This window comes from Lutra lutra, chromosome 7 (genome assembly GCF_902655055.1).
Source record: "Lutra lutra chromosome 7, mLutLut1.2, whole genome shotgun sequence".
NCBI classification, from domain to species: Eukaryota; Metazoa; Chordata; class Mammalia; order Carnivora; family Mustelidae; genus Lutra; species Lutra lutra.
In genome coordinates this window covers 106,651,879-106,677,104 of record NC_062284.1, presented here as the reverse complement: position 1 = coordinate 106,677,104, position 25,226 = coordinate 106,651,879, and the positions used below count along the sequence as shown (strand labels likewise).

General features: G+C 40.6%; 1 protein-coding gene across 3 annotated transcripts in view; it reads right to left on the bottom strand.

Moving 5' to 3' along the window:
• Nucleotides 1-25,226, bottom strand: part of DAAM1 (dishevelled associated activator of morphogenesis 1) — a 165,461-nt gene that overhangs the window by 82,836 nt on the left and 57,399 nt on the right. For all 3 annotated transcript variants that reach the window (XM_047737013.1, XM_047737014.1, XM_047737015.1), the window contains exon 2: nucleotides 16,620-16,839. In XM_047737013.1, the coding sequence (XP_047592969.1) occupies nucleotides 16,620-16,802 (183 nt within the window). In that variant the 5' untranslated portion in view covers nucleotides 16,803-16,839. The remainder of the gene's footprint in view (nucleotides 1-16,619; nucleotides 16,840-25,226) is intronic.

The window sequence follows — 25,226 nt, the reverse complement described above, 5'->3', positions numbered from 1 at the left end:
ACACACACCCATGTACTATGACACCCTAAATGCAAGAAACTAGTTAAAAATTTTAACAATGAACAATCAGGGAAGGAACAAAAGATATTTACAGAAAATCCCACTGTGAGGGAACATGCTAAAAATGTTAAGATTTTTGCATACCACTAGTATATATGTGAAGTGATTATTTTTCTTACTTTCTTCTTTTTTTAATTTCCTGTTAAGTCATACTTGCTCTTACCTATTGATGAATGAGGAAAATACTGTGACATAAATCACTTCCCGACCACTGAGGTTTTTCTTTGGGTGGGGGTGGGGGGGTAGGTTCAGGTCAGTTATTCAAACAGCTCAATAATATGGCGCTTACTTTGGGGAAAAGGTCCGGGATTTGTGAGAGAAAACAATACTACTCCTATAACAGCACTGTTTGTGCTAACTGAGCAGAGGTATAAACAGGTAAAGCCTAAAACCTAGAAATTCACAGCAAAGAGTATTAATAAGTATTAATACTATTGTATTTTGCTGTTAGAGGTAGAATAATGCTTCACAGTTGAACTAGGACTTAGAAGCAGATGGTTTTAAGGAAAAAGAGAATTTCCAGAAAATTAAAAAAAAATTTAATTGCTACAGGGTCGTTGGATATAATTTTGAATTACAGTAAGAAAATGGGGGGGTTAGTGCCTGGGTGGCTCAGTCAGTTAAATGTGGAACTCCTGATTTTGGCTCAGGTCATGATCTCAGAGCCATGAGATCAAGCTCCATGATCCTGAGCATAGAGCCTGCTTAAGATTCTCTCCCTCTGCTCTTCCAACCCCCCCACTGCCACAATGCTTTCTCTCCCTGTCTCTCTCCCCCAACGCAAATCAATCAATCAATCAATCTTTTAAAAATATTACAATTTAAGAAATTTAAAGAAAAAGAAAATGGGGAAGAACTAAATGGATGCTGATAAAAGTAAAAGCTCACAGCTACTGAGCACCTTCTGCGTGCTCAGTAGTACTGTTTTATATGAATTAATTTATTTTCACAACAATCCTATTAAGTGGGTACTGTTACCCCATCTTCCAGGAAACTGAGTCCTAGAAAGATTAAGTAGCTTCCTCAAGGTAACTAAGCTAGTAAATGGTGGAGGAGGAGCTGGGGTTGGGACTATTCTACAGAGCCCACGTTCTTAACCACAAGACTGTCCATTCTGTTGATCATTCAGCAGGAGGTAAAATCACAACACTGATGCAAGTATGAAAATGTATCTATCTGTTGCACTCAAAGCCTACTGAGTGTCCACGAGCAAAAAGAGGAAGATACTGTCATCAGCCACCCCTGAGTTCCAGGTCTGGCTCTCACGGGTTATGCAACCTTGTGCAAGTGACTTAACCTCTGGACTTCAATTTCTTCACCTGAAAAATGATAATGATAATATATATCTGACAGAATTGTCTCAAGGATTAGCTCATGCAACCAAATTTTGTTTTGTATTTATTAAATGCCAGGCATTGAGCTAGGTGCAAGGAACAAAAAAGTATCACAGAGCTCATATTCTTGACCGAGAATAAGGGAAATAAGGATACGATCGATCACACAGGAAGCTGAGCTCTGACAGTCTGCCTGTTGTGGGGAAAGGTAGGGCAATGAAGACTGCCCCAAGGAAGTGAAGTGAAAGCTGAGAGATGAATAGGAACTAAATAGGTAAAAAGCACAGCAGGCAGTGAACAGTAGCTTTGAAGGATACTATGAACTTTGGTCTTTCTCTTAAGAGCAACCGGAGGTCACTGGCAGATTCTGGGTAAGAATGACATAGATTAAATTAGATAATGGCTGGGAGTGCCCCGGCACAAGGCCCATAGTGTAATAAGACCCCCACCCCTCCATTCCAAAAGTATCTCTGCTCTGACTCATTCCATTTTAATAATACGGCTGAATCAAGCATGCAAGACTCCAAGAGACTATCACGCCTTAGAGATCAGTCAACACTTCCTCGCTGTCCTACCCATTCCAGGACCCTGGCCAGACATTACAAAGAATACAAAGATGAATAACAGACCTTGATTTCATGGAATTTAAGAATCTAGTTAGGAAGACAGGATGATAGATAGAAAGCTTCAGTCGTTCCCTTTCTTTTCAGGATAAAGTCCAAAATTCCTCAGCAGGTAGGTAGAGGTCCTTTGTGATGCACTGACTTATCCCTTCTCCTTTTCTGCTGCCACCAGCCACCTTTTAGCACTTCTGGTCACAAGTTGCCAACTTTTTAAACTTTTGCACCTGCTGTTCCCTTTTTTCAGAAAGCCTTTACCAGCATATCTAAGGATCAGTCCCATTCATCCAAGCTCTGTCAAGGTAGCACGTATTTCCCTCCAGACGGCCCACCTTCACTCTCCTGGATGAGCCGCTCCCCTATTCTTGCCTCTGCTTACAGCACTTACCACATTGCGACTGTCACATTATTGGCATGTCTGACTCCTGTCCTGGACTCGTGCCCAGAGGGCAGGAACTGAATTTGCTCTATTCATCTCTGCCATTAATTGACTAATTATTGTTCTGAGACAATATGTGACATGGCTGGATTGCCCCCTCCCCGCAAAAAAGTAAGGGGACGGCACATGGGAAAGCCGGGAGGAAGAAAGGGAGGGACGAAGGGAGAGGATTATTGTAGGATAGAGTAATCATCAGCGTATTTCAAAGATTAACCCCTCCCCTTTTCTGAGCAGTAAAATGTACATACAGTGAAACATACAGATCTTAATACAATCTTCAGTTTGGCCAGGGTAGGCACTGAAGTGGCTGTAGCCCTCTACACTTGAGAAAATGATTGTGTCATCTCACTCTCCATTAGCAATAGATGGCAGCTCTAGTTACCCCACATTTTCACCAAAATCTGGTGCTATGTCTTTTTAATTTTAACCATCTAGTTTATTTGAAGAGTTATCTCAATGTAGTTTTAATTTGCATTTCCCTGATAACTGGTGCTGAATATACCTTCTCACATGGCCACTCCCACGTGTTCTTTTGTGAACTATCCAAGTCTTCTGCCCAGTTTCATTGAGTTACCTGTCTTTATTGCATTAGAGACATTCGTTACCTATTTTGGAAACAGCTCCTTGGTCCTGGGTATATAGAGACTATTTCTCCTAGGCTATAGCTTGCCTTTTTATTTTGTTAATAATCTATTTTGATCACTACATATTTTAATTTGGATGATGTCCAATTTATTAATTTTTTCTTCTAGAGTTAGTACTTTTCATCTTCTCTGAGGGATCTTTGTAACTTGCAGGTCAAGAAGTATTCTACAGTTTCTTATGGAAGCTGCCTAGTTTTAGTTTTAGCTTCTGTGTTTGACTCTTACTCCATGTCTCCTAGACCTGACTCCTGGGGTCCTTCTTTAAACACAGAACGGCTGGATATCTTTTGCCTTCTCTCTTTTCCAGCTACTGGCACTCATTTAGATATACTTGTGGACAAAGAGGACAATAAAATCACAGTTGACAGAGGAGGAAAAAGAAAGTCATACAAACTAATTTGAAAGCCACCTTGACATATCAGGTCCTTCAAACTCTGACATCACTTCAAAGTAATATCATAGATTACAGAGATTTTTCATTTTGACACTTAATCCAAATATTGAAAAAGGCAATCCTGGAAAACAAAGCTGGATTACTTTATCTCAGTACCTCTTTACATGAGATTTTTAGAAAAAGTACATCTATGGGGCAGAAAGCCAACAGGTGGTTGTCTGGGGCTAGAGGCAGACGGGACTGATGCAAATGGGCAGGGTGGTTGGAGAGGTTCCGGAGCAGGACAGTGGCAATCGCTGCACAGCTGCATCCATTTCCTAAAACTCACTGAACTGTACTCTCACCATAGGTGAATTCTATAGATCATAAAATTACATCTCAATACTCTGCTAAAGAAAGAGAATCAAGCTTGGTTGCTGGAACCCTAAGGAAAAGAAAAAATTCAGAGTAAATATAACCTTGGGTAAACCATAAGGAAGGAAATTTCTGACTGAACCAAATTTCTGATAAACCAAGGAGATGGCTTAGAAGAGAACCTGATTGGGGGGGAGGGGATGTAAAGAAAAGGAAAAATGTGGTCCACTTTAGGATAAGTCGTTTGCTCTGGGAACTGTTAAAATTTCAGACACAGCTTTTGTTTGAAACCAAAGATCACTTCCCTTGAAAATTATATACGGATTCTATTAATATGCATTCCATTTAGACCAAGAGATAGTATTTCCCCTAAGGCCCCTTAATATTAAATTAAATGATAAGTTAAATTTAATGATAAATCCTCAAGAACCTTCTCAGTGTTTTGTTTTTCATTTTTCCCTACTGGTGGCTCTACAGAAAAGTGTTGGCTCCTCTGTGTCTCTGTGAATTAATAAGCAAGTTTTCCATGGAGATTAACAAATGTAATTAGCCCAAATCCCAGGCAGCATCCTGGAGGCTCCTAGATCACCTTACTTTTTTTTTTTGTTTTATAATCATGCTAAGCCAGATATTATTTTGGGGACTGTCAATTAATGCCAAGACAAGCAGAACAGATTCAGCTCCTACTCCTACACCCCAGACTTGGATAGCCCAGCGACTTTCACTGGCCACAAAATTTTCTTTCATATTATGTATGCCTTGTTGGACAGAGTTTTAAGTTAAATGAAGGAAAATAATTTAGCCAGTGATAAAAGGAGAAACATTCACACAAAGCATCATTCCTCTTCCCCTCTGAACTCAAGCTTCTTGAAAACTAAAATCAGCAAACAAAAGCCTAGAGGCTTTTCTTAGAGAACATACCATGTTTTTAGTATCTTCATAAAATATATATTTGATATATAGTATCTTGGAAAAAGGTATAAATGATACACTTTTTATTAAGAAGAAAGTACCTCTGAGAGAAACCCAGCTGTGGGAACTAAAACTCTAGGCTTCATCACTAACAAAGCGTATTATTAAGACCCACTTCTAAAAGGTTCTGTACAAAGAAATCTCACTGGTCCTACACTCCACAGAAGCAGGCAGCACTGTGAAGAAATCTATATAAATCATAAAACAATTGGTACAGTACAAATAAATCTAAGGAAATGGATTGATTTGCTAGATAAAGCAAGGGAAGGGATTTTGAAAAAATATACAATAAGGGTCTTGAATGAGTTGAAAGAGCGCTTTTCAGAGACTTAGCTAAATTGAAATAGGGAGTTATTTATAAAACGTCCAAAACAATATTGAAAGCATTTACTCTTTGAAAATCCACCAAATCAATACATTTCAATGAGCCAACAAATACGTTTCCAGATTACAAGAGAAATCTTTAACAAAGGAATTCTGGATTTCTGTTTCTAATGAGTCAAGCTAACTCTTCACACACATACTAATGCATCATGCGGAGGTAGACGGACATGCAATTAATGCTCTGTCGGGCGGGGAGAGAATAAAAAAAACGAGGAGACGAGAAGCTAAGACAGGTCCTGGGGTCACCCTGTCAATCAACTTACTGCTTTGTATGCTTTTGTTTTTGCTTTTTAGTGGTCCTTGACCAGGTAACCAGCCATCTGACTCAATGTTCAGACCTCACGAAATTTCTAATTATTCTTACTCAGACAAAGCTAACTCCTTCAAACTGCATATACTTCAGGTATTTACCCACCGCATGGAGGCCCAATTCACCCACCCTGGCCCTACCCACCAGACTTCCCCAAATACCCCCAGGCAGCAATGCTCCAGGTCACTTCATGTACACCCTAAGTTAGCCCTTGCTGGATTTAACCCTCTCTGTCATTAACCCTCTCCCTCCATCCCATAACTCAACAGCACCAGAAAAAAGTCAGATGCTCGGAGGCACAAGGGACTAGGCCTTAAGTCATACGACATAGTGATAACTATAATGTCGTGGGGGAAAAGGCCAAATTAGTTTTACAAACCTAGAGAGAAAATGTACTGTTAGGCGGAGACATTTCATCAAATGTATGAACATCTAACCCCACCACAGCAAGTGACCGTCACATCCCTAAGTCACAGATTGCCAATTCAGCTCTTAAAATTTAACCACAGTGACCCTGAGAATAGTCCTTTACCTTCCCAGTGGTGGTCTGAAATCTGAAAATGACATTCCATATTAGTCATTTTAAAGAGAAGTACATTCAGTGACTTATTACCTTCTCCTAACCAGTCAGGAAAAAGATAAATGGAAAAGAACAAAGTGCTTTAAATCCCAAAATGGATGTGTACACACAAGAGAACCTTGAAGGTTTTCAGCCGGTAAGATTTCTGCCAACATTCTTAGTCATTACATGAAATACCACAATATGACTCACCTACACAGTCATGTTCTCTGTGTCTGATAGACATATTTTCATTCGATATATAAAAATAAGAAGTGAGATCCCACAAGCAAAGGCTGACTAACAGAAATAATTTTTAGTTCTTAATACCAATGGTTAAGTGTTTTATAATATTTCCTTTCCTTTCTTTAACAGTAGGCAATGCAAACCATAACCAGTTTGCTAGACTAAACCTACTACTAAACCTGTAGGCTTCTCATTCAGCTTCTCTGTGTTATTACAATCAGAAACTCATTAGAGCAACTTTAATTTTTAATTAGTATACATCACCAGTAGTGTTGCAGGAATCTTAAATAACTCTGTTCTAAGTATATGTTAAAATCATCTCCCAGTATCCATCCAGCCACCTAAATATCTAAATATCCAGTTTTTACATCTATAATCTGGTAGAACTTCTGTTGACAAGGCTTAATACAGAGAATTTCTAAGCAGTGTTTCCCTAACTGAATGCATGGAGGGACTTCATCTCGTGGGACAAAGAACCAGCGTAGAGTTTAAATAAGTTCCCCTTCCCTCAGTGACACCTGTACTGCTCTTACCAGCCCAGGCCCTTCCCACACCGGCTCTGCAAGCTCTTCAGAGACTTCCTGGCAGCTCAGCAGACACTTAAGTTTTATTTGAGTCAAAAGACATTTAGTAGAATAGGTCTCTTCCCACACTGCGGCTATTTATTTTATCAAGTCACTTATGGCAGAGAGACTGGACAGGAAATAATTCTCAAACATTATCAACCTTGTCCTCTCCAGCTGCTACCCTTGATGCTAGACACTTTGGTGCTCCCATATGAAGAATAAGACTAAAAAGAATGGTTAACAGGTGGATGGGGGACAGGAAGGGCACAAGGATCAGCCCAAACCTATCACTTTTACTTTGAGAATAATTCAGAATATATATACCCAACCACTGGAGGATTCAGCAGTCATGAATTCACGCACATATGCACACACATACACATTAAAATAGTTAATGAGCATCTCAGGTATTAACCTTTAGTAATTCATTACTCATCCAGGCCACAAGCATTTACTGAGTACCCACTCTGGGCCACACCCCACTCTGGGCCCTAGGGTTCCTGAGGATGAAAAAGCCAGATTACAATGCCTGTGTGTCATTCTGTTCTCTGAAAATGTAGAGGTGTCTATTCATAGATGGATTAACATAATAAGTGTCCACATGGGAATAAACTCATACCATCTGATTGTTTAAAAGATGGCAAAGGACTTGGCCTTTTCTTCTACATCCAAGAAATGCCCATCTTTCCTATAAACAACCTGTATATACATTCTAAGTGAGCTTTCAGTTATTTGGTTTAATTTAATTCTTAAATATTCCACTGCATAATGAAATAAACAGCAGCTGTAGGGTGTTTCCAGTGGATTCATTTAAAATTGGACAAGAGGAGAAAAACTACTACATTTTGAAATCTTATTTTCCAAAAAATATACACAGATGTGGTTCTTTATCCATAAGCCAAAAAATCATAACTAAAACATGTAACTGGTACTGGGCTCCTATAACACACACCAAGAAAGTGTCTAAAATTCCTGAGTAATTCTGGGAATTGAAGATGGGGGGCAGGATTCCAAGTACAGTGGATAAAATTGAGAACAGTTAGAACTGAAATACACCACCCACACACTGGGCATTTACCTCCCACAGGCCATGTGACATATGTTTTATGTGAACAAATGATGTTTCGATGAATCCCAATGCATTGATATATATTCTCATGCGCAGTTATTTATACTAACTACCAGATTGTTCTAGCCATTACTGAAACACATTTTCAAAATTACACTCAAAAGCTTACTAAACCACATGACTTGTGGAGATGAAATTATTTTCCCAGTCTTCTAAAACCTGGACTGATGTATACGGGGACATGTAGAGAGTTGGCAAGTCAATACTGGAGGCTGACTTTGCGTAATTTGCACATGGTAGCCTGAGGATTAAGTTAAATAATCAGATTTTAAATTGTAGTCAAAAGCTAAGTAGGTATATACTGCTCAGTCTCTTTAGAATTCATAGTAATGAAATTCATCAAGGCCAAGGCGACTTGTAACTATTGTCTAGCATTATTAGCTCAGAGATGGTTTTGCAGCCATTGTATTAAAAGAAAAAGAAAGTTTTCATGTTTCTTTCCTCCATCTCTCCACAATCCCCTTCCCATTTCAGTCCCTATAATCTAAATTAAGAAACACCCAGAAATAAGTGTATTGACTTATAACAAAGTATCTAACATGGAGTCAAAAATCTATACTTAATAGCCTATAGAAAAGGACACGTGGAATGATCTTGGTGAGATAAAACAAAAATTTAGTACTAGAAGGAATAAAATGGTTTTGTGATTTTACCTTAAGCTTTACTGTTCTTGTGTGGTAAATTAGAAGACAAGAAGGGAACTTAAGAGGCCTGCGGTCCACCTCACTGTCTTTAACCAAACAGGGCCTCCAACCAGTACAAAGAAATGTAGACTATCCATTGGGATGAAGATCTACTGCCAACCCTACTTTGATTCTTAGAAGTAATTTAATGTTCTGTTCAGAAGTATACAAGCAAGCAAAACCACCTACATTAACAGCACCCTGTATCACAAATCATTAGTTGTGTTCAGGGCCAAAATAATTTGCTTATAAAGTTCTGGGTTTGGGATCATTTTTTTGGGTCATCTGCAAATTGACCATGTATTGGCAGCCGTTCACATCTACTACATAGGAATTTCAGCACTGAACACATTTAAGACCGTATCTGCTTTCCCACTTACCTCTGTGATGTATTGCATATTTTCATACAGTTCTAAACATTTTTCTATAAACTCATCAAGTAAAGGTATCCAAAAATGCCACAGAGTCAGGGGAAGATCTACTCAATATATTTTCTTCTTCATTGTCAACTAACCATGTCCTTTAGCTAAACAGAATTTTCTCATTGACCATTATAGGTTTGTCAAATGAAAATAATTTTAACCTCATGGAAATAGAACAATTTTAATATCAGTTTTTTCACTGGATTCTGCTTTTTGGCTTCCAGACAACTGAACACTTTGAGACTATTCTAACATTTCTTTGAAGTCTTTATACGGTCTGATTTTCTCTGCTTAATTACCAAGCAATCCTTTAGACTCTAAGAAACAATAGATTAAAACTAGGATCCCTTATAACCAGTTTTTTTTTTCCCTCCTTCAATCAGGTTAAAATTAAATGTTCTTGCTACCCAATTTTTACATCTTTTTTTGGAGACAGGGAACTGAATAGCTCCTATGAGAAACTTTCTATTCTTAGTCATGGCCTTAGTGTGAAAGTCAAGTTCTAAAAACAAAGAGATAAAAAGTGTTGAAACTTGTCATCAATTCTAGTGATAATGGAAGAATTTTTATTAAAAAGAGCTTAAGATAGTCCTAGTAATAAAAGAAATTATGTTAGCAGCCTGGGAAGAGGAGTAAAATTTCACGTAGCTAGGAAAAGAACAAAATTTGTACACTGGTAAATCTATAAGACAAATTTGGATTCCTGTAGCTCCTTTCATACCAAAGTGACTTCAGAATATATTGAAAAATGAAAAGATTACTGATGTAGATTCCCAAGTGAATTCAGCTGGCACAGCTTACCTTGACTGTGAATTCATCTGACTCTGATATGTCAACTAAATTCTCTCATTCCTGCTATCTTCATTTCTCAAATTCTATGCTGGCTACTAATGTCCCCAGGAATCAGTAATAATAAAACTGACCTATAGTGAGTAATTGTATTTATGAGGATACAAATCTTCCCATCAACCTATGGTATCCATCATCACCACGTTCCCCACTGAGATTTGATTTTCATTGGCAATACTCAATAGCATAAATGGTAGTTTTGTGATCAATAACAAATTTTTTAATAAGTTTCTTAACATAGTTTACATTTCTTAGAAGGCACAGCACTCTATAGTCTATTATCCCAAAACATTAGACGGATTGGCCAAACAAATGAAGACAAAGGAGTGGATTCAAAAGAAGACAGATTAACCAGAAAAGTGTAAAATGTAACTGGTCACATTTCAGATTTAGGAAAAGTTGGGTCCATGATGCATATTTCCAACTAGTCATAAATTCATAGTGATGTACTTACTGTATTAGAAATGAAAGCTTTCCTCTAATAAATCCAAATATAGAAAACAATGTGTGTACTAGAAGAGTAGAGATTTGGTGCAAAACACTTCAAAACCATAACCAGGTTTGCCCAAAACATGGTTTCTCACCTAAAATCTCTGCCAGGCAAAGCAGTTGGACATCTGCATGTTCTATAAGGCAAGAGAGCTGAGGGAACCCGTTAGAAGACACCAGTTCCAATATCACTGTTGCTGTGGAATAGTCTGTAGGAAACCCTTAGCCCACCAGTTCCTGGTGTGTGGAGTCTATGCACTGGGTAGAAGAGCAGAAGGGGCCTCCTCCTAATTCTCTCTTCCCTTTTCATTTCAAAACTAAAGTACCCTGAGGAGGTATACGTTGCAGCAAGAAAGCATCTCATCTCAACAACTGGACTCAAGTGAAAACAGAATCTATTCAACAAGACAGGACACCTTTTGCTAAACTTATCAACACTTCACCGAAACTGCCAAGAGCAATGGTTATTTTGTATATGTAATCAGATAGCAAAATATTTTGCTGTACTTTAATATGTTTGGTTTGCTGAGGAAACTATAAGAAAGCAGAGATACCTTCCTCTCATTCAAATAAGAATCTAAGATATATAACTAAATCAATAATACAATCATTCCCATCTCCTTTTCCAGAACCTCTTCTCAGAAGCCTCTGATTTCATGTTCCATCTACACTCAGCTTTCTGTTCCTCGAGCCTTCTATGATTTTTCTCACCTCCCAGCCCCCTACATATGCTGTTCTCAGTCTGTAACACTCCTCTCTCCACTTTGCCTGGATATTCCTACTTGATTTTTATGTCTTACATAAAATGAAACTTGCCCCAAAGCCTTCCAAGACCCTTCCCCACTAGGTTAGGAATCTGTGGGGTTTGGGAGTAAGTGTCAGCAAATAGCAAGTTTGGAATTCACTGACAGTTAAGCTAAGGAGCCAAGCTAGAAAGGAAATCAAATATCTTCTTTTTCATGAATGCAAGTGGGGTTGAAGAACCCAACTTTCACCTGCAGACAAGTGGCCTTGCTGAGATTTCAGTGCAGAATTAGACACTTACCCACCAGCAGTACAACTGCAGAACTCCCAAGGGGGCTCACTCCTAGGAAATTCATAGCACCAAGGGGCACAAAATGTGTTTCCGGAAAGCAGGTTGATTCGTAGAGAAACTGAGGAAGAGAGAGGGACTCAACTATGCATATCCCCAAGAGGAGCTGGAAGAGAAGCTAGGAATTCCTGGACAAGAAAGCTAGGGTTATACACAGGGAACCTGTGAGTGGGACTCCCTCTTTGTGAAAAAAGGGGAACTGAACATGCTTCCCCAAAAGTATACACTGGGGAGAAGCCCCTCATGATCCTCGGGCACACAAGGTAAGATTACGTGTTCAGTTTCCCCCACTAAACCTTCGGTCCCACAAATTCGTGAAGAACCATGACTGCTTTGCTCACCAGTTATCACATGCATACACCCCAAAAGAAGTGACCAGTCAATTAATGACACATTTTTCTGTTCATCCCAAAGGAAATCTTCTAACATTGAAATGAAAAAGTTACTTGAATAAGAACCACTTACAGAGTTATAATGCCTAGGAGTCTTCAAATAGGTTGGCGAAAAAAATCTAAGACCTTTAAGAGCCCATGGAAAGACCATAGCTAAATCTTATCTTATGGGAACAGTATTGAGTCTTGTGTTGGATACGCTCACAGTTTGTGGCTAAAGCAAAGGACAAAGCAGAAAAAGTGGGGCGAGAAGGTGGGGGAGGTAATACAGGAGAAAAAGGATTGATGCTTGAAAGGCATAAAATACAAAGTTAACAGAGATTACATAAGCTCTCAACTGAGTATTTTTTAAAATATACCAAATCAGTTAAAAATTGTTAGCACAGAGGCTATTTCTACTCACAAAAATAATTTTGTGAGTATTTCTACTCACAAAAATAAATAATTAATTAGTTTAAAAAATGTCCAAGTTACATGCCCTCAGTTCTCCAGGAGCTATAAAATAGCTTTAAAATCAGCAGGTCAATCTGTAGGAAGTAATAACAAGTGTTGGCACAGATGGGGTCAAACTGGAACCCTCACACACTGCAGGTAGGAATGTGAAATGGTGTAACCAGTTTGGAAAACAGCTTGGCAATTTCTCAAAAGTTAAACATTATGTTACCATATGGCCCAGAAATTCCACACTTAGGTCTACACCCATGAGAACTGAAAATCTATTTCCATGCAAAAACTTGTATATGAATGAAGCTTACAGCAGCAATATTTGTAATAGCTAAAGACTGGCAACAACCCAAACGTCTATCAACGATGAATGGATAAACAAAATGTGGTACATCCATACAGTGGAGTATTATCCAGCCACAAAAGGCCATGAAGTACTGATACACACTACAACATGGATAAACGGAAAAGATCATGCTACGCGAAAGAAGCCAGTCCTGAAGGACCATATATCATGTGATTCCATTTCTATGAAATGCACAGAAGAGGCAAATTCACAGAAATGGAAGTGCATTAGATGTAGCCTGGCTGAGCTGGGGAGAAATGAGAAGTTGACAGTTAATAGGGAAGGGAGCTGCTTTTTGATGTCATGAAAACATTCTAAAATGTCTTGTGGTAATTGTCACACAACTCTGTGAATATACTAACAGTCACTGAGTTCTACACTGTCAATAGGTGAGTAATATAGTCTGTAAACCAGATCTCAATAAAGCTGTTATTTAAAAAAAAAAAAAAAAAAAGATACGCAGGCTTTTGGACTGGGGCCTCCAGGAACCACTACATCCTGAAATTGGAGCAAGTCTGACTCCATGGCCGGTGGCCGGTGCTCCTCACACCCTACCTTCTTTACAGATTCCCATGGCTGACCTCCCATTCAGCTCTGCTTTACTTATGAGATGATAAGGTTGCAGTAAGCAATTCTGCAACCTACCTGTTCAGCACCACGTTTAAAAACATTAATTGACTGCGTCATCAGAAGAGGCCAAGGAAACCAGCTTGTAACAACCAGCTGTGTCGAGAAGCTTCCCCTGCAAGTTAGGACCCACACTGGCTCACTCACAGCAGCCAGATTAGCTTTCAAGAAGAGGAAAAACCTGGCATATCTGCTTAGGGTGTTGTGCCCAGGAAATACCTGAATGACTTCCCATCCCTCTCACTGCACTAGAATGTGGAGTGTAAAGCACCTAACAGGAAGCAGCCTTTTTAAAGAAGTTATCTTCTTTATACCAAACCTCTCTGAGATACAGTACTATCCTCATTTCCTAGGCAAGGCAATAAACTTAAACTCCAACAGAAACCATCTTATAGTGGCGCCTGGGTGGCTCAGTGGGTTAAGCCGCTGCCTTCGGCTCGGGTCATGTTCTTGGGGTCCTGGGATGGAGTCCCGCATTGGGCTCTCTGCTCAGCAGGGAGCCTGCTTCCCTCTCTCTCTGCCTGCCTCTCTGTCTACTTGTGATCTCTCTCTGTCCAATAAATAAATAAAATATTAAAAAAAGAAAAAAAAGAAACCATCTTATAGGAAGTAACCACAGGTTGCAGAGTGGTCCGACCCCACATGCCAGGCGCTCCCCCCTTCCCCATGTGGCCCTCCTTTCCTGTGCATGGGCAGAGGCAGAAGTGCTTCTGTGAACACTCACTCAAGAGAACCCAGGGCAGAAGTTTCCAGTGGCTTTGAACCCACCTCTCTTGCCCCAGGACACCCCTGGCCATTGGATGGATTTGTGGTCTAAGTTCCTGAAGTCAGGAATAGATAGAAATCCATCCGTCACTCACCAGGACAGATACAAACCTCAACATAATTTGTTTTGCAATGGTTTCAGATTAAAGTTCTGGTTTGGCATTGGCTTTTTAACAACTAACAGCTGCAGGCAATTTTCACACAGAATAAAGACATCAATAAGGCAGAGAGTGGAATTTTCTCCCTTATGAATACAGAACAATGAGCTGTCTTCAAGATGTACGTGGAGCTGCCACCACCCGGGCTCTGGCTTCGGGCTCGTTTGGAGAATCTGATGGAATACAATTGAAAAGACGGTGGATGTCGGTGCTTCAAGGGTACTAGCTCTGCCCTCCAGCTCCACTACCACCAAGAAGGCCTTCATCTATCAGCGACATCTATCTCCTTAGGCTGACTTTTGGTTTTAAAATACTTTAAGTGGGAAATAAAACCAAGCCTGTGAATACATGTTAACTGCCCTTCTTTGCAGCCCTCATGGTAGATGACTCACTGCCTCTCTCTGGAAGAGGATTATGCATCCTCAACTCCCCACCCCCCCCCCCCGGCCCCGCCCCGCCACGCCCTCTGCCCAGTGGCCTCAGGAGTGGTCATGTGATTTTCACTGGCCAAAGAAAAGTGGGCAGAAGGGACATGTACCATTTCTAAGCCTGACCTTAGAGCCTGCTAGTAGTTTACCACATCTCTCCTTCCTCTTCCACCAGGCTTGGGTCTTGGCTGGAAGATGGTGAGGAACAGAATCACAGCTGACCCACAAAAGACATGAAGCATTAGCAAGTGATAAGCCACTGCCGTTTGTAACCACTTAGGGTTTGCTATCACAGGATGAACTAGCTTAAGATGACTGAGACAACCATTAACACTGACCCTCCCCACTTCTCACCTTCAACTGCTCCTCACAGCTTACCTCCACCAGAAAGCCTTCTGTGACTCCCTCCTCATCACCGTGTCCTCACAACACATCTATACACAATCTACGTAGAGGTGGGTTGTGCTTCTTCTTTTATGCCTGCATCAGTCCCCTTTTGCTACTGAACTATCAGCTGTTTAGGAGCAGGTTCTAAATGTTTTCCATTTTGAACCTCCCGAGTAACACCCAGAACAGAGTCTCTGCATGAGAGTCAGGAGAGGGGAGAGATTCCTTAAACACTGAAAATATTCATCAACATCATAACATACAAACATGCTGTCAAGAGCCAGCTCTTATCTCTCCCAACCAATTCGGGTTGGTAATAGGCCTGTTAATCCACTCAGGAGACAAGAACTCAAACATCAGCTTCACAGTACCCTCTCATATTGGCCTGACTCATACGATAAACTTATAGGTAAATTCTGGTCTAGAAGAGCTGAACTTGACCTGATCAGTTCAGAGATCACCCTTGATAGGCAGCAAGAAAGCCTACATTACTTTCTTGACCTAAGAATCATGCCGTATGGTAGCACTCTCTAATATCTGTTGAATGATATAAATGGTCTGATGAGAACTAACTCCATTACAAAATGCCAGTGGTGATGAAGGGAGGATAGAGTACTCATGTTACATTTATTGAGCACCTAATGAGGACCAGGCATTGGGCCACTCCCACTATGTAAATCCTTCTTAGATACTACATCAAACTGGGAGGAGGCATTATTTCTTTTCTCACATTCCAGAAAACAGGCTTATATGCTTTTTCCATACTTATACAGATAGTAAAGTCAGAACAGTAATTTGAATCAACGTCTTCCTAATCCCCATGCCACTACCCTTTAAACTATGCCATAATATCCCCTAAAACATAGAATGGAAAGAAACACTACTTCAGAAGTGCCTGAAAAGCCAAGCTCAAGAGAGCACTTTTATCTTTTGGTGAATGGGTCCTACACTAGATACATCTCTCACTTCAGTATAGTGGATTCTAAAATATGATAGGATCTATAAAAAGTTTCCCGCAATAGTTATTACTGCAATCCTATCATTAGGCTAAATAATTACACTGTACTTAAGTAATAATGTCTTTCATCAAAGGATCCAGGACAGGAGGAGGAGTATGACTAATTTTTAAAAAGACATTAATACTATACACTGAGAGTAGGGGTGGAGAAAGCAGGAGGGAATTGTGGAAGCTGTGAAGCAGACGAGGGAATTCTTTATTCACACAATATAGACTCAGACTGGAATGGGGAAGAATAGAAAGAGCAACTTAGGATGCAGTTCTGCCACATATTTTGAAGACCTAAGGTCTAAATCTCTCGACTTAAAGCAAAGCCCTTTGATGTAGCAATGCTACCCTCTTCTTTCTCTTCCTCTAGAGGCTCTGTGCTCACAGCTGAGGTGCCAATATAAAGGGGTCATTTCACTGAAGAAGGGCAAACCCATGGTTAACCAAACCAACCATGAACATCTCTCTCCTCTCCCTCCTGGCTCCCAACCACCGCCAGGAAGGAAGCTGGGGACTCACCACAAGTTCACTAAACATGACGTCCAGCTCCTCCACAGGGGGCATAGGCAATGCTGGCTCCATGGTCTGAAGCGCAAAGTTGCTATCGTTTCGCAGCCGATAGGTGATTTCTGGGTGATCATTATTTCGGAAACAGCAAAAGATGAACGAGATCCCCCGTCCACCTCTCTTCCTTGGGGCCATGACTGAATTCTGTTCTATTTCTTGAAGGGACTAAACTCTGCAAAAAAGAAGACAGGACATGGTTAAGGGTGAAAAAATGGGTAAAACGTTGTTTTTTGTTTTAAGTCAGACTAATTCAAGAAAGAGGCCTCTGCACTGGAGACAGCTGATATGCCCCTATAGGGCACAGAGAGGACAACCCCAGGAGGATCTGGAGTCTAGCTGGGCAAAGAGCACAGTTTTCTATTCACTTGTTGAATGTTTCCTATGACCAACTGCTGAGTAAACAGTACAACCCTACTGTGCGTGCCGCAGCACATGCCCCAATCGCATTGGGCTACTGGCCATTCTTTGCCTATCACATGCTCTTTCTTGCCAACCCATCTTGTTCTTTAACTCTCCTGCAAGAATGACCTTCTCTTCCTCACACCCCTAAAGGATCTCTTACCCTTTAAAGCTTGATATCAGTTTCTTCTTTTCTACCTTCCCAAAGTAGAATCAGTGATACGTATGCTAAGGCCTACCTATTCATTCCAGCTCATATCACATTCTAAGTTCCTTAAGAGAATACATTCCTGTTAGACCACGATGAGCTCCAAGTCAAGAGAAGGAACTGTGTACATCAAGCAACTTGTCGGCACTCATGCCCTGCACAGTGCCAGGGAGGAAGGAGGCACTCAGTTACTGTTTATCTTGTTGAATAATTTAAATTCATAACAAAGGAAGAGTAACTTCACATGAGCTAGAAGAGTCATAGATATTCAAACAGAAAAGATCAAATGAGTTCACCAACAAGGAGATGGTTATAGTATATTCACATAATAGAATACTGTGCCCTCATTTAAAAACAAGGCATATGTATATGTAGATATGGAAACATGTTGAAGATGCCATATGCTATATATACTACAAGATTACATTTTAAAGAATTCATATACATACTTAAGAATATATATAAGAAAAAAAAAGAATATATATAAGAAAGGGCTAATAGTAGCTACAACCTCTAAAATAAAAATAGGGGACTAGAGAACTGTTCTTTTTCATTTTGTACCCTTTTGAATTTGAATTTCTACTATAAAATTACATTTTTATTGATTACATAGTTTAAGATTATGATTATATATATTGCCTGGGGAAAATTCCCAAGTTATACTGACTGTTAAGTGAAAAAAGCAAATCAAAGAATGATATGTACAACATGATGCCATATGGCTTTTTAAAAATAATCTCAGGGACGCCTGGGTGGCTCAGTGGGTTGAGCCGCTGCCTTCGGCTCAGGTCATGATCCCAGCGTCCTGGGATGAAGTCCCACGTCGGGCTCCTTGCTCAGCAGGGAGCCTGCTTCTCCCTCTGCCTCTGCCTGCCACTCTATCTGCTTGTGCTCACTCTCGCGATCTCTCTCTCTCTGACAAATAAATAAATAAAATCTTAAAAAAAAATAATAATCTCATACAATGATATAAACTCTGGTAAAAGTTTTCATAAATAACTATGATTTACAAACACTTCTAGAGTCAAGATCTCTGCTTACTTAAAGGACAGTGGTCTCCGGAGGGTGGCATTTAGAAGTCTTTGGGATGGGAAGGGAGGGAAATGTTCAGAGCAGCATGTCCCTCGTGTAGCCCTATGTGATGATCCAAATGGCTCTGACATAAAGACTTAGCTGAGACATCCAATACCCCAATCTGTTGAAGCACACATCTCCTGGCCTACAGTGTACTTGTGCAAGGTCATGGGAGGCAATATGCAGTACCTGGGATTCCTCTGGCAAATGTGTGTACTACCTATTCTATAACAGGCACTATAAGCACCTAAAGATACATAAATGAAATGAAATTATAAGCTCACTAGGAGCTTATAATCTGGTGAGAGAGAGTAGTACACCAAATAGTTGTAACAAAAGTCCTATCGCATATCATACCAGTAAGTGCTATGTAATCAAGCAGAAAGTCCACAGGGAAGAATCTGAGAATGGTCCCCGATGGACGAGTGGAGCTTTGATAGATAATGGAAAGCAGAGCATTTCGGCAGAGGGAACAGTGCAAGCAAAGACACGAAGTGGGAAGGGGCACAGCGTGTACGGGGAATGAGTGGTACTCCGGCACAGTTTGTGCTGCAGAAGCCCATCTTCCCATTGTAAAGCCCTGGGGCTCTCATTTTCCTGATCCAAACCCACCAAAATCTCCCCAATACCAATATAATTAGCATTCAGTGCTCCACCAAATCGGATCCAATTCAATTTCTCTGTCTTCTCTATTTCCTGAAAAGTATCCTCCACTTAGCCAACAGACCATTTTCCATGCCCCATAGACATCCTCCCCAGTATTCTGCTCACTGCTTCTGCCTTTATCTTTGTCAACATGCTCCCACCCTGACAGTACCAATCCCAACAGCCCTTGGTACTGTGAGCCCATCCATCACTGGTGATAATGGAAATGTGGTTCAACATTTCTGATGGGCAATTTATCAAAGCCTTGAAATAGTCATACTGTTGAACTTCTAGAAACATATCCCACCGAAATATTCAGAGATACTATCAAAGATGTCACAAAAATTTTTAAAGTGTTAGCTATTAAGACAAATAAATGAGGGGATAAAATTGGTGCTGATAATAGAGGACTATACAGAAAGGGTAATCATAGTACAACTAGATGCCAGACCACCAAGCAGTTCTCTGTAAAAGAATATTTAATGATATGCAAATTAATTTTTAGGAAATATAAAGAATAGGTATACAATGTCCCATTTATGTAAGAAAAAGTATACATGTATGAGCAGGAAAAAAAGGACAAGAGAAATGCACCAAAATATGAGCCAAGTTAGCCTGTGTCAAATGCATGACTTACTTTTATAAAAAACAAAAAACTTTTCTATACTTTCCAAGTTGTTGTCACAATGAAGACCCACTACTTTCACAGTAAAATGGAGATTAAAAAAAACTCTAGATTGTTTATATGACAGATGGAAGGAGGAGAATGTGTATGCAAAAATGTTCTTTTCAAAAATATCCAAGTTATGGTGATCTATACACCCGCTTCTCAAACTATCTGAGGCGAAGGACTACTTGCTTTCCCTCCAATCTGTTAGAAACATATTTTTGTACACTATAGTACAAATATCTCGGCAATGTCAAATTGCTTGAAGAATTTCTCTACGTGTGCAATTCTTGTATTCTTTGTTAACCAGCATGGGGTATGCAGCAATAGAACTGATATATACCAGGAGATGGGAGTTAAGACTTAGCTCATTAAAATATAACTGTTAACCTTGGTCTCCAATGTATTTCCTCAGGGCAGGAGCCATATCCCCCTTGGTAGCCAGGCCAGAGTCCCGCACACCCTGTCAATCAACAAACTGAGGAGAGACTGTTCAGGGACTACTGTTAAGGTCTGCAAGATTAAGTGCCTCCATATGAGGGGAAGGAGACAATGTTCAGTCTACTGGAAGATGAGGGCAAAAAAAACCCACAAAAAAACCCAAAGTAGGCAAAAGCTAGCCCATGGAGGGGCATATGGTCCTCGCTCAGCTTTCTAGTTCATTTCCAGGCAGTCTTGCTAACCCACGCTGCTGAATGTGGTTTGGACCCTCTTAGCGTTTTGTGACCCCTATGAGGCAGACCCAACAGTTATAGTAATTTGTGGTCTGGGTCTTACTTCCCCTATTGAAGAGTCAACTCCATAAGGAAAAGTGCTCACGTCCTGTATCAGTGCCTTGCACACAGAGGAGTATGACCAAAGTGTTTGGGAAACAAATAGAGAGCAACTTTACTTTTGTACTTTATAGGTTGTTTCCCTTAAACCCAAGTTTTATTATATTCTGGCTATACTGAGGTGGGGAGCACAGGAAATACTGAGATCTAAAAATCAGTCCAAAGCATTTCTTAAATCTTTTTTTTTTTTTAAGCCAGCAGTTCTATAAACAAAAAAATATGAGGGTCTTGGCTAGTTTCTAAGATGGGTAATAAGATATAGAACCTATTACGTTTAAGAACGTAATTGAAATCATTTTTAATGAGGACCAAAATATTGCCTTTGACAGGTGATTTGTGTTTAAAAGCCTCAGTAAAGCCCAAAGGCCAAGTTTCTATGCTGGCTCTTCTGTGTAACCCCAAATATAAGGTTCTCCATTAAACCCATCTTTAGGGCGCCTGGGTGGCTCAGTGGGTTAAGCCGCTGCCTTCGGTTCAGGTCATGATCTCAGGGTCCTGGGATCGAGTCCCACATCGGGCTCTCTGCTCAGCAGGAAGCCTGCTTCCCTCTCTCTCTCTCTGCCTGCCTCTCCGTCTACTGTGATCTCTGTCAAATAAATAAGTAAAATCTTAAAAAAAAAAAAAAACCATCTTTAAACTGTAAATGATGGCAAAGCTTTGAGATTTCTAACAGGCTGCCATTTTTAATACATATTTGGAATTCTACTGTTCAGAGCATAGTCTCCCAGATATAGACCAAAATGGAAGCAAAATAATCATTCCATGACCCGTCATTGGCAGTAGACACTTCTGGCCAGCCCTCCTTAACTCTCTAACATGTCACTAATGAGCAAGTAACCCCAACAGCTGCCTCTGTGTGTTTGTGATTTTTACTAAACACATTCATACCCATCACTTCATTCCATCATCCTCTTTTCACATATTGGACCTAAGGAGGGACTTGGGAGGTTGTGGGGCAGTTAGAAAGAGAGAAATTAGCAACTTACTTTGCTGGGAAACATAAGGAGACATTGATTAGAGAAGACCAAGTGGTTAGGTGTGGGCAGGGAAGCCTGGCAGAAGTCAGGGAACCTGCATGCTTAATCCAACTGGAATCCAATCCCCACCCTCTCCAACCTCAAGGCCATGACCTCCCCTTATCTCTCATCAAAATGACTATAACAGTTTTCAATTCTCCTCCTTGGCCCATGGTTCCCCAGTATAGGGGTTGACAAACCTTTTCTGTAAAGGGCCAAATAGTAAATATTTTAGGCTTTGTGGGCCCTTAAGCTTCTATCACAACTAGTTAAACCTGCCATTTTATTATGAAAGCAGCGACAGGCATCTGTAAAAAAATGGGCATGTCCACGTGCCAGTAAGACTTTTACTGTGGACACTGAAATCTGAATTTCATAGGACTTTCTCACATCATAAAATATTTTTTAAAATTTGTTTTATTACTTAAAAATGTGAAAACCATTCTTAGCTCATGGACCATACATACAAAAATAGGTGGTGTGCCCATGAAGGTCCATGGGCTGAAAGTCACCAGTAGATGCCCTAGTTCATCATATTAATCATTTAATTCACTAAGTCAAAAGTGTGTTGAGTCCTGGGGTACCTGGTTGGCTCAGTCAAAGAGCATGAGACTCTTGATCTCAGGGTCATAAATTCAGGTTCTACAATGGGTGATAGTGATTACTAAAAAAAAAAATAAACTGTTAAAAAAAAAAAAGCTTGTTCAGTACTGATTATGTGCCAAACACTGTGCTAACTGCTAAGGAAAGAGGGGTGAAAATGAGATGATGTGCCTTTCAGAGAGTTTTGGAAAAATTATTTGCGAAAAGGCATGAAAAAAAAAATAAGTAAACAAAACTATAACTGTTAATTTTAGTTAGTGTTACAGGGGATTCAAGAAGCAAGTGAAAGAAAATGGTGGGATGCTGATGGTGGTGGCGGAGACAGCGACTTTCAATACTGTGATCACGGACAGCCTCTCCAAAGAGAGGGCATTTAAGCTGAGACCTAAAGAATAAAGGGAACTAGCCCTGCAAAGTGCTGGGGGAAGAGGATTCCAGGCAGAAGGAGTGTGTGCAGAGGCCAAGAGCAGGTGGGGAATTTGGCACCTCTGAGTCAGGGAAGGAAGAGCCATGTGGCTGGGGCATTGTTAGTAATGGCAGTGTTGAGAGAGAAGCTGGAGAGGGAAGGGGCCCGGACCCCGGGGCCTTGTCCACCAGAGTGAGGAGTCTGGGATTTATTCTCAGCACATCATAAATCTGATTGTGTCACTCAGTTCTGCAGTGTCTCCTGGACACAATCCAGCTTCTGGCCTGGACCATACAACCCTCCGTGGCCTAGCCCTTGCCTACTTGATTTTCTACCCTTGTCTCCCAATACCAAGAACACTGCCCGCCCAGGTGCCCCACACACCCATGTGCATACAGTAATCAGACCTTGACAGGAGTCGCACTTCTGAGCCCACACATCCACAGTTCCCTCAGCCTGGGTGCTCTTTTCCTTCTGTACCTAACCATCTTCCATTCACCATTCAAGACCCACTCAAATACTACTATTTTGATGGCCCTTAGGTTTCCCAGAAATAGTCACACATATCTTTTCACCCAAGCACCATATACATGGTGGAGTGTTTTTTGGTTGTCTGGATTTCTTTCTTTCTTTCTTTTTTTTTTAAATTCAACGTCTGTTTTCCCCACTCAACTATGAGATCCTGAAGACAGGGACAAAGTTTCATTCAGTCCCTAGCTCATGGTATATTCTCTATAAATGTTTGTTGAATGCAAAGACATAAATGCCTAAGTGAACAGATGGTTTGTCTCTGAACTTCAGGGCTGTGTGACTGGGTGTTCTTCCCACAGTTGTCTGCAGATCTGTTTTTCACAAATGCCAAGACACGTAAAGTCAATCACATCACCAAGTGCTCCTTAGCCACTTGTCAAGGTTTCCGATGCTGACAGTAGCCTCGCAAACAGACTGCATCGTCCGGGTGTCTACGGCCTCCCTCAAGTGAGGAGCTTCTTTCTGGCTGAGCTGGCTGGCGCCTGGTTTTTCCACCTACCCTCCAAAGTAAGCTCCATGGGAAACAGACCTGCTGATAGAATCTTTTCCCCATTCCTTACATTCAAGAAACACTTTGCCTAAGAAAGTATTCATTTCCTCAGCTATCACAGCTGAACCTCAATCAGCCACACAGAGCATGAGGTGCTGGAGACACAGATGAAGAAAATTCACAGATTCAGGGAGATCCTGGCCTAGTGAGGACATTCAGGGAGCAGCTAAGTTGCTAACTCTGTCCAGTGAAGACAGAATGCAGTTTCTGAAACCTGGGGCCTAGGCGTCCACATCTTGGCCCATTTTTAATCAGATCAGCCTGAGGGAAAGGACTAATTCCACCGTGACAGCTGGGCCCTCAACCAGAACACATCTTCTAATCTCAGCTTCTGGCACCATCGCAGAGGGGAAAAAGTCACTTCTGGGACATCCAAAATGCAATCCATCTATAACATTACAGATGGCTATGGCTATGCCGTGCACAAGGAAGCAATTAAAAAGCTACTTAAGATTCTGGAGCAGGTGCATTTTGCTCAGCAAAGAATAAGAAATTTAATCCATCTGTGGCCTTGCTAGAAGTTAAGAGTCATTTGTACTGCTCTTTAACAAAACAAACAAGACTCTCAATGTGGTAACAGTCAAAAACTGAGGGCCAAATTTTCGGGAATATAGATGATGATGATCATGATGATATAAAACATTGGAGAACTCAGAGTCTCCAAGAAAACCCTCCTTAACACTCTTCTCTGTTAATGCCAAGTCACAACACATATGGGATACGTAAGATCTGTCTTCCACAAAGCAACACAGTATTGGTACCTAATGTATGGGGTAAACTTGGAAGTCATGTTGACCAAAAAAAAAAAAAAGACGCATACACCTTTCTGGTTGCTTCATCAGGGACTTTTGCCACACATTGATAAGATGGCTGTCCAGCCTGAGGGATATGCTCAGTTATCACCGTTCTCCTCTAACCAAAGTGGTTCCAGGGAAACAACTTAGATCCTGGTCGAAGGCAACAAGGAGAGACTGTGAGTTCCTGCCAGCCACCAACTTGGTTAGACAGTCAAGAGTTTCTGAATGTACTTGTCAGGTGCGGTGGGGGACCACGTATACCATGACCCACCTGTTTGTTTGTTTTTTTAACCAAGATAGTAGTTCACGGGGCGCCTGGGTGGCTCAGTGGGTTAAAGCCTCTGCCTTTGGCTCAGGTCATGATCTCAGGGTCCTGGAATCGAGCCCTGCATCGGGCTCTCTGCTCAGCAGAGCCTGCTTCCTCCTCCTTCTCTGCCTACTTGTGATCTTTGTCTGTCAAATACATAAATAAAATCTTTAAAAAAAAATTATAAAAAAAAAGATAGTAGTTCACATTTAATTCTCCAGTTATAATTTCAACAATGTCATTGTTTCTGTATTGTAAGTGGTCTCTGGAATTTCTGAAACAATGTCACAGACATAAAAAGATGGACAAGCTAAACAAAACAAAACAAAACAAAACTGTATGCCCTAAGAGCAACTTCAAAGAGAATGGTTGGGGAACCCTCCGGTCTAATTACCATACCTATTGTCTTCAGAGCTGCAGTTTCCCCCACATTTCACAATTTTCCAAAGGGCCCTGAAATGCACTTTTGTTTTCAACAACATGGTAACATTAACCCAAATTCTCTTATCAAGAAGAATGTGAA